Source organism: Hemitrygon akajei, chromosome 8, assembly GCF_048418815.1.
Source record: "Hemitrygon akajei chromosome 8, sHemAka1.3, whole genome shotgun sequence".
In the NCBI taxonomy this organism is placed as follows: Eukaryota; Metazoa; Chordata; class Chondrichthyes; order Myliobatiformes; family Dasyatidae; genus Hemitrygon; species Hemitrygon akajei.
Genome location: NC_133131.1, coordinates 138337841 through 138348971, shown reverse-complemented (window position 1 = coordinate 138348971; position 11131 = coordinate 138337841). Strand labels below are relative to the sequence as shown.

General features: G+C 35.4%; 1 protein-coding gene across 1 annotated transcript in view; it reads right to left on the bottom strand.

Annotated features, from left to right (window-relative positions):
* Positions 1–3503: 3503 nt before the first annotated feature.
* Positions 3504–11131, bottom strand: part of rab18a (RAB18A, member RAS oncogene family) — a 49706-nt gene continuing 42078 nt past the window's right edge. The window contains exons 6-7 of the mRNA XM_073054724.1: positions 7472–7538; positions 3504–5484 (exon numbers count right to left, since the gene is read on the bottom strand). Coding sequence (XP_072910825.1) covers positions 5309–5484; positions 7472–7538 — 243 coding nt within the window. The 3' untranslated portion in view covers positions 3504–5308. The remainder of the gene's footprint in view (positions 5485–7471; positions 7539–11131) is intronic.

Here is an 11131-nt window from a genome sequence, read left to right as displayed (position 1 = left end):
TTGGATAGGAAATAGTCCAATAATGTAAGTTATACATCATACAGAGGAAAATGGGAGTGACTCATCCCAGCCTCAGTATGTCACTGCAAGAATGCTTCAAGGCAGTATTCTAGTCCCAACCATAGTTATCTTACATAATGGGGATGTTCGCTGATGATTGCATAATGTCAAATAGGTACATCCCCCTCAGTAAATGAGGTAGCCTATGCCTGCATGCAACAAGATCTGAAAATAACTGAAGCATGGACTAGTAAGTGGCAAGTACAATTTAAGCACCAAGGCATCTCTAACAAGAGAGTCTACAACCTACCTTTGGATATGACTGTCAATTAAAGTCAAGATAACACTGACAGGATCATCATCTGGGGTTTCAAGGATAACCATTAAACACAATGTACCTAAACCAGTCACTTGAATGACGTAGTTGATGCTTGTATGCTGCAGCACATACCTCACCTCCCAACCTCCCAAAATCCTTCCACCATCCAAATAAATCAGAAATCAAAATTATTAAGGAGTTGGCCCCACTTCCCTTAATAGATGCAATTCCAACACCCAAGAAGCTTAACACCGTGAAACCACAAGATGGTGAAATCTGAAGCAACAAACTGCTGGAGCATCTGAGGGGAGGAAAGAAATTGCCGAAGTTTTTAGTTAAAATCTGGCATCAGGAGCTTCACACCAAATAAGACAAAGCAACCTGTTAATTCATGCATTCTCTCCACTGTGTCACAATAGCTGCAGTGTGCATGCACAATTTACAAAAAGCATCACATAGCGTATTCATCTATGTACTCTGACATCAACTCCCAAATCTCTACCACTAAGGACAAGGGTTTCAGATGCATGGGAACACCACCTCATTCCATTCAAAGTTGTACAACATCATAACTTGCAAATTGTTTCTTCACTTGTTATATGTCCTGGAACTCCCTACTTAAGTGTTGGTGGGAATAACTTTATCAGAAGGACAGCACTGATTGAAGAAAGATACACATCACCACTACAGGCAATTAGGGATGTAGGAATTCCAGAACACAAAATCCTGTGAGTAGAGAACTGGCTGTGTTCATTGTTCAGCCACTTATATAAACCAGTAGCAACAACTTGCTTCCTTAAGTCAGGTCTTGATTGGCAAAATCCTGTACAACACTTCCCTGTTGAAAGTGTCAGGCCCTGCCCGTAATAATGTTTTGTAATGGGTTAAGTGCTTCAATATTTGAAGGTTTGAGATTTCTGAAGGTCTTTTAAACAGCTTTTGTAGCAGTTAAGCAAGTGGGCACAGTTGAAGTATGTTAACAACTGCATGTAATGAATTCAAATTACTCTGGGAACCCTTCATTTAATAAAAACAAATTTATTGAGTCTTATAATCAATCTAACTTGGGTTAAGCACCTATATTCAGTGCAATTGCTGGAAAAATGCAAAAATCTAGAACTTTATTGCTGAACTCCAGATGAAATTCAAGATTACAATATACAGCATTTAGAACTTCAGAAGTTTTTCTTTATTTGCTAATGTGCTAACTTGGATCGGTATTCTAGTCTGCCTAGCAAAAAAAAGTTACTCTTTTACGTTTTGGCCTGTCCAACTTTATGCATATTTTTTCTCTCCATTTGTCCTTTCTAGAAGGCCCATTTTTTTCCTCCCTTGAACTTATTATCACCGATATACTGATTAGCAATTTATCCCCTTGGCACTCAACCCAATATTGTAGATATCTCCCACTCATCAAGGGTTTGCAGATTTCGCATATGCCATCCTACTGAATTGTACCTTAACTTTTTAAAAAAGTCATTCAATGTACTGGCATCTTTCACATAACTTTTTAAATTAAGTAACTCCAACTTCGTAACCTCTGGAGCTCTTGAAAAAAGACCTGGGATTGTTCCTTCAGCTGTAAAATTGCGATGCAGATTCCATCAAATACTGACAACATTCAACTCTATTGCAGTTCCACCTTTCTTGACCCATGTCTAATATACAGGTTGCCCAAAGTATATTAGATAAGTCAAATTCTTCTAAAAACAGTGCCCTTAGACATTGTGTTCATCCATCACAAACACTCTCATCTTGCCAATTATGTTAAAAACCTGTTGTTATTCTCTCAGTCTAAACTAGATATTTATAATCATATCACATACAAGAGAAAAATCTGCAGAAGCTGGAAATCCAAGCAATACACACAAAACGCTGGAGGAACTCAGCAGGACTCGAGAAAAAAATGTTTGTAAGATTTCTTGATCATCAAACAAGTTCCTAAATCAATTCTTACTTCCATACAGTCCACCTGCTTCTATTTTCATAATTGTATCAAAGTCTGCCTGGTTTTAATTTTGACGCTTTCATTCCATGATTTTATTTCAGACCTAACCATTGCAATGTTCTTCTGGCCAACTCACCATTTCTTAATTTACATTATCTACATTTAACAAAGTTTTATTACTAGAATCCTAAATTACATCAAATCCTACTCAATCACTCTGTAGTTATGGACCTTCTTGGCCATGGTACACAAGGACTGCATTTTAACAAAATCATTGTTCAGATACGCTTCCAAAGCTTCATCCCTCTCTAACTAGGAATAATTCTTTGATATCAGGCTAAAGCAAAGAATTTTTATGCAGAATTTACCATGTTCCCATTCAACATAAAAACAGATCTGTTCAGTCTATGCTCGCTTTCAGAACAATCGTATTTCTCCACAAGATTCCCTTAATCTCCACAGATCCCACTTTCCTACATACCGAGTGGTAACTTACAGCAAACAATTAATCCACCAAACCTCACATCATTGGGATAGGAATGAAAACTAAAGATACGGGGGGGGGGGGGGGGGGGGGGAAACACAAGTGGTTGCAAGAAAATTATGCAAGCTCCACACAGACAGCACTAAACATCAGGTTTGAACCTGCCTCACTGGAATTTTAAGGCAGCAGCTCTACTGTGCCTCCAGTTTCTTTAACTGATTGCCAACTAAGTTTATGAATAGTTACCATGCTTGTAATTTGTATGGCAATGTAATCTTTGCAACTTCTTTCCAGTAATAAAGAAAATTTAGACACTGTGTGATGAGAAGAAATTATAGGATGCTTTCAGCTTAATTTATGATTTTTTAGTCACTGAATGATTCTGATGTCCAAGATATTCAAATACACAACTTAACTAACTGAAACACCTTTGTACATCTTGAACTTTACCAAGAGGTAGCTGCCTCAATGTTGTTTTACACCTGTGGGAATCTACAGGTTGAAATACATCTTGTGAAATAATGTTCTGTTCCCATGTTTCGTGCCTCAAATTGAAGGAAATTTTATGTCCATGCAGTTGGTTCTGGAGGACTCAGAAGAGAAGAAATTGGCTGGTATGGTGGCTTGTAAATTAGCTTAATCTATTACACCATTGTATCCCCAGCATTTAAAAATAAATGAACACATTTGTTTAAAAAATGTTAATTAGTCATGAAGCACAGAAACATTTAAAATTATTAAGAAAACAAGTATTTGGAAATTGCCTCTGATTTTTTATTTATATACAGTATATACTTTGATGTAATACCTTGTATCATTGTTGTAAAACTGTAAAATACTTATCCAAATTGTGCACACACTATACTTGCATAATGTAATTTACAGCACTTTAATTTCTCATTCACTGTCCCCAATCTTCACATTACTAATTGCAGTCATAATTAAACAGATAATTTAGCTTCTTTAAAACTTGGGAAATACCCTACACAAATTTAAGATAATCGTTTCTTCTCCTTGTTCAGCAATCCTGCTCTGTCTCTCTGTCTTTTGAAGGTAAAGTCTCCAGAGGACAGTTCCAAATTGGCTGCCTGTTTGAAATACAGAGACTAGCCTAGAAAAGTGCTGTTCACACTTGGAATATTAGCCAAATCTTGCACATTTCATCAACAATTGCCTATGCAGTAGAGGCCTTTAATGATAATACCACTGTGAAGCACTTTGGCACATTATTGTAAGTTAAAGGCACGATATAAACAAACCTTTATTTTTACATTTAATTTTCAACCTGCTCAATTCCAAATATTTAGCCTTTTATTTACCTTTGGAGATAACAAATGTTCTACCCTAAAAAAGATAGTTGTGCAGCTCATAAGATACAAGAGCAAAAATTAAACAGCACTGGGATTATTTCTTTAATTTCATTTTATGACAGCTACCTTTAAGCATTCAGCAAATATGCACAAGATAAAGCAATAAATAAACACTAGAAGCATGCAGCAATAATAGATTTTACATTTTAGAGATTTGACTCAACTCTAAGATCCCATTCGCTACAATTCCTATTCAACCGTAAATCTACATTTCTTAAAAAACAATTTTCAGTATCACCACTTAAAAGAAAAATTATATAGATTGCATGAAAATGTAGCTTGCACAATACTTTTAAATATTTGAATATATAATAGTAGAGTTCTAAATGAATGAGACTGAACAGAAGTATTAATGTACACAGTAAAATAAAGCTAGAATGTTAGAAGAGTATTCTGGTAATTAAGGATTAACTTCATAAACGACTGAGAAGTATTTTCAAATGATTCTAATCCTTTGGTTATTATGGAAGGGAAATTTACGATAGGTCTAATCTTTCGTGTCAGTAGAGTAAGCGTTAAAAAAATCATATTTTTCAACAATTAATGTTGCATGCCACTCATAATCTGTTTAACACAACTGTGGACATGACAGCTAAAAAAAATTCTGATGCTGTGAAAAAACTCAGCAAGATTTTACCAGAACAATGTGAAACAGTAGTTTATGAAGAAACGTTGATACTTTAACATCTGATACAAATTTACTCTCATGCAGTTATGCTTAGTCAGCTAGATTAACAGCAGTGGAAATATAGTTATCTTAAAACATACCAAAATTTGCAAACCATACTAAATATTTGAGGCTGGGGTAAGGGAAATACAGCAATGTGGTTCAGCAATGAAGTGTGAAAACACAAGAAAAATTATTTTGAGTCTGCAGTGAATAGTCAGTTTTTAGATGAAGCTGGCCTGTATAAACACACACACATGAACTCGAACTCTCAATGATTAGAATTTTTAAATGTTATTTTCAAATTACAAGGAGATTTGACATTACAAGAAATGTGTTTTTGAACACTAACTATGGATTTCAAAGATCTGCATGGCTACAACTGACTTAGCCTTGAGTAATTACAGGGACAGTTTTATACAACATGAACAAATTGTGCAAACTGCAATGTCAACTCTAGAGTTTATACAAATGATTCACCAATTACTTAAAATTGGCTTAAAGCAACAGCATCAAAGTCTTACAGTACTGAACAATATCCACCACAAGAACCTCCACTATTGGCATCAGATGAGTCCGATAATCTCAGTTTACTATTTTGACTTTCACTCTCCCATAATCCAGGTGTCTGAATAATCTTTTCAACGAGTTCTTCAAATGCACACTGCACACCATCACGCGTCTTTGCACTTGACTCTGCAAAATGTTTTAAAATAGTTTAGAGAAAATGTGCTGTGCTATGAAATCAAGACAAACAATAAAAAGACTGGAGGAAAGGATGCTGAATTGAATCACTACTCATCAATTCATTATTCATTACATTCATTTCAGATTTTTAAGTTTAAGTTTAAAAAAAATCTGCACAAGCATAACTTATTTGGACTTACAATAATCAATTAAAATTGAAAATAAAACAAACTAATTAGTCTTAAAACCCAAACATATACCTCCCAAACAAAAATACAATGCTGAAATCAAAAAACGTTCAAAAGGATTGACATTTTGCTTGTATCTTATTTTCAGCATATATTAATTTCTCTCTCTGTTACTGAATAAATTTGTTAAAGCAAACAGCTCTGTTAAAATCTGGTTAGACCACACTTGAAGTATTTGCATTCAGTTCTGGCCACCTCATTATAGGAAGTATGTGGAAGCTTTAGAGAGGGTGCAGAGGATGCTGCCTGCATTAGAAAGCAAGTCTTCTGAGGATTGGTTAAGTGAGCCAAGGTTTTTTTTATTTGGAATGAAAGAGATGAGAACCACCTTGATAGAAGTGTACCAGATTATAAAAGGCATAAATAGAGGGGACAGCCAGTATATTTTATTCAGAATGTTGATGGCTGGTGGATAGCATTTTAAGGTTATGAGGATGAAAGTTTAAAGAAGTCAGAGGTTAAAAAAAAAACACAGAATGGTAAAGGCTTGGAATACACTGCCGGGGGTGGTGGCTGAGTTTTGATACATTAGGGACATTTAAGAGACTCTTAGGTACATGAGTTAAAAAAAAAACAAGAGGGTTTTGGGCTATGTAGGAGAGAGATGTTAAGATTGATCATGGAGTAGGTTAATACAGGTAAGTACAACATCACAGAATAAAGGGTTTGTTCTATGCCAGGCAAATAACCTCTTCCCCAATATCAGTAAGACCAAGGAGATGGTTCTTCCCTCAGGAGCGACACATACAAAATGCTGGAGAAGCTCAAGCAGGCCAGACAGCATCTATGGGAGAGAGTAAACAGCTGATATTTTGGGCCAGGACCCATCATCAAGACTGGAAAGAAGGGGATAAATCAGAGTATGGAGTTCTCCTCAGGGGAACTCACAGCATTTACACCCAACTTTACATCAGTGATACTGCAGTGGAAACTGCAAGCAGTTTCAATCTCTTGGGAGTGACCATCTTACACAATCTCTCATGGTTCCAGAACACATTCTACATAATCAGTAAAGCTCACCAATGCTTCTACTTTCTGAGAAGGCTGAAGAGAGCTGGACTATGCACATCTATACTTACATCATTCTACAGATGCGCAGTACAGAGCACCCAAACCTGCTGCATCACCGCACGGTGCGGAAACTATACTGTGGCTTACAGGAAAGCTCTGTAACAGGTAGTCAAAACTGCTCAATGCATCTACTGGCACCAGCCTATCCATCATCAAAGACAAGTAGACAGAAAGGCACTGAGAAAGGGCTAGTAATATATCTGAAGGTTCCCACACATTCTGCTCATGAACTGTTTGTTCCACTCCCAACAGGGAGGAGGCTTCATAGCATCCATGCCAGGAACACTAGGCTCAAAAGCAGTACTTTCCCCAAGCAGCAAGGCTGATCAACACCTCCACCCACTAACCCACTGGTTCACACCCTCCACCACCACTATTTTATCATTTGTCAGTCAGTCAGTTACCTTATGACTGCTGTGCCTAGTGTCACTAAATGGACACATAACAATGCATATAAGCAATTTTATGCATTTATATTTATTGTGTTTTTTTATTATTGCATCCTATATCTCATTGTTATTTTGTTGTACTGCATTGGATCTGGAGTAACAATGATTTTTGTTCTCCTTTACAGTGCACTGGAATTGGCATTAAACAATCTTGAATGTAAATGTATAATTTTAAAAAAAACGTTGAATGAAAGCCTTCACTGGTTAAATTTTCTTCTGAAAACATACCTATGAATAACATGGAATGTTTCCTTGCAAACTTCAGACCTTCATTCCGGTCCACTTCACGATTGTCCTTCAACAAAATAATTGTGTTAATAACCAAAATTACCACTTTAATAAATTTGTTCACAGGGGAAAATACACATTCTAACAATAAGGTTGGTTGGGAGTGAAAGATTGTGAAGAGTCTAATTTTAACTTTGCTGCAATACATTAAAAAGTCAGAGATGCATCACTTTGCAACATTAATTGAAAGTTGTTAATAATTAACAGCTTTTGTTGCTCGATTAACATGGAAAATATTGCAAAGGGAATGATAAAACTAAAGCAAAAACTGAACAAAGTTAGGTGGAGTTAAGCCAGAGGGTGATATTTATGTGGGGTAAAATGGGTTGGTGAAGTTCAATCCAGATAAATGGGAAGTGATGTATTTTGGGAGTACTAACGAGGCTGGGACATACACCATGAATGGCATATCAGAAAAATTCCTATACCGTTTGTAAGAATAAGATGTAATATTTTACAAACTGAACCAAATGAAATTCAAGCAAACATCTTAAACTGAAAATGAGTAAGAAATAACTGCTAAATGATCCAGAGATTTTCAAGTGGAAAGAATATTACTGTCAATTAACATTATGGCAGTTTCATACAGTGAAGACAAAGCCTTCTGCTAAGAATGTGGGGAAAATAATTATATTCAAAATCCTTAATGGTACCTGCTGATCTACAAAGGATTGATAACTCTGCGGCTGCAATTACATTCCAGAGTAAAAAATAATTATTTTAAAATTCAATTATTAGTATTCACGACATCACCATTGCTTAAAATGGAGCTCAAGTATTCACTACAAAAACTCAAGCAAGGTATACAGTAGAGACAATTTCATTCCAAGCAAAGTAGTCAGGTGAGAACCTTCAGATAACCATTGTAGGAACTACTTTAATAAGTCCATATGCCTTGTAATGATTTGCAAGAACAATTACCAAACAACTGACCACTCAATTGAATAATATCTTGGAAATCTGAAATAAGATTGACAATGATTAAAAGTTTACAAAGAGTGCTATTCAAAAAGCTAACTCATCTATTCAAACAAGCGTATCTGTATACTTCCAGCATTTCAAATCTGTTGGGTTTGCCAGTTTGACAGTAGTTTGCAGCAGATGGATAAAGTGATAATCTTACAAGTTGCTGTGCTTCATTAAAAAAAGAATGCAGTTCCACAAACCATCAATGGTCCCAATAAGGCTGAAGAATTTAATACGCCAGAATGGAAATGTTTTCCAATCAGGCAAGCGGAAAAGGAAAGCATCCAAAACAACAACTCACTCCATGTAATCTCTTGGAAGTGAGTAACAAAATTTAACACCACATCATAATAACAAATCATCAGTATGGAATCATAACTGTATTTCTTGATACATATACAACCTATAGAATATTCTCAGCATTTTCATTACAACATTTAATCAAGCCAACAATTTTTCCCTCTCATGCTTCTGCTCTAAAATCCACCACTTTGACAATCTTAATTACTTTTAAACAAAAAGTTTACTTTATTCTTGTAAAAATTTTATTTTAAAGAAATAAACTTACAAAATTCCAATAACTTCCAGTTTACGTTTCCATCATACATTTTTAATTTGTTGAAAATATACCCATAGGCAAGCATGAGTACTTGGCTTGGTTAGTGATACAATATTTTGCTGTCAGGATTTGACAACAAATAAAAGTTTAGAATTTCAAAAGTATCCACTAGGTTTTTCAAATTTGAGAGTCCAGGAACTGAAGACTTTGAAAGTGCTTAGCCATTAAATGGAATTATGGTTGATCTTTGTCCTAATTCCATTTACCAACTCTCTCTCAATACCATTTAATAATTTTGGTTAATAAAAACATCCATCAATCTCGTTTTAATTACTTTATAATGGTGCTATCAATTAACTTGATATACCTATTTTCCCAAATAGTGGAAAGAAATCTAGTTGCACTCTTATTTGCATCCATCAAATCTTCTACTAGCATTTTAAATCTAGGTCTGTCAATCTGTCCTTGTAGTTTAACCTTTCAGTTCTTGGTACCATTCTGATGTATCTGCACTATACTCACTTAAAGGTCAATAACTTGCCTGAAGTACAAGGTCTAGTTAATCTCACCATAGCAATACTGAGTTATCAACTAGATTTTACAAAAGCAATAAATTTTGTATAATTTATATGGGAGGATGGGAGGTGACCTGATAGAAGTGCATAAGATGATGAAAAGCTTTGATAGTGAGGTCTCCTAGTGGCGCTCGTGGAGTGAGGTTTAATCTGGCTCCGCTCTATTCTCTTTACTTTTATTACCTGTAGCCACCCTTATTTACTCTCTTTTATACCTACACCAAAAGGTTTATGTTATAGATATACTTTTAGACTTTGACTTTAATTCGCTGGAAATGAATACCAGATCACAAGAAGCAAATAACAGGAAAGGTTCGGATTCCAATGGAAAACGAGACGGTGATTCTAAACAATCTAAGCAGGCTCTGTTAACTGTTGAAGCAATGTGGAAATTTATAGATGATAAACTTACTCAAAAATTTGCCATGTTTGAAGGAGTTTTAAAGACGATCGAGGATAATTTTAGATCGCTTAGATGTGAAGGTGAACTGCAGCAAGCAACAATTTCAGAACTTCAGCTCGGCAAAGAGAATGAAAAATCGTAACTTTGGAACAAAATTTAGCTTCTATGTCTCAACAACTGGATCGTTATAAATCTAGTTACCAATCTTGAAAATCAGTCTCGAAGACAGAATCTATGGATAATCGGGCTCCCTGAAGATGTTGAGGAGGGTGATCCTATTAAGTTCTTCTCTCAATTTTTATTCGATGTGTTTGGCACAGAAATCCTGGATGACCCTCCATTAGTCGACTGTGTCCATCGCTTATTACATCCAAAATCTAATCATCCACGGCCATTAATTATTTGTCTCCATTATGTTCATATCAAGGAACGTCTGATTCGCTTTGCTCAGTGGAAAGGCATGTTTGAATTTAAAGATTTCAAATTCCGGGTCTTTTTGGGTGGGGGTAGGGGGTTTCTTCCTTTTTAGATTAGATTTCTTCACCTAGGCTATTTCGAAACTACTAAAATGTCCGATATGTCGTAACTTCTGGTTCCTCTTTGAACCTTTTTTCCTCTTCCGAGTTCATGAGTTTGTATTCTGGTTAACCCTCTATGTACCATATTACTGGTCTAATTATGATGGATAAGATTATTAATTTTGTTTCGTGGAATACAAACGGTTTAAATCATCCGATTAAACAGAAAGATTTTTTCAAGGTATTCCGAAGAATGAATGCTCATATTACTTTTGTACAAGAAACTCATGAGGAAAGAGGAGAATCAGCGTTTTTTCAGGTTTTGGAAAGTCAAAAAATACCATTCAAATTCCCAGGCTAAAGTGAAAGGCGTTTCTATTTTTATAGATTCATCTATTTCATTTGTTCATTACAAAACAATTTCGGATTCAAATGGTAGATTTTTGGTAATCACTGGCCTACTCTGTAATAAAAAGAGTGGTTATGGTTAATGTTTATGCTCTGAATATTGATTATCCTGAATTTTTTAAACACTTATTCTCACCCTTTCCCAATTTAAATGACTATATGTTGATAATG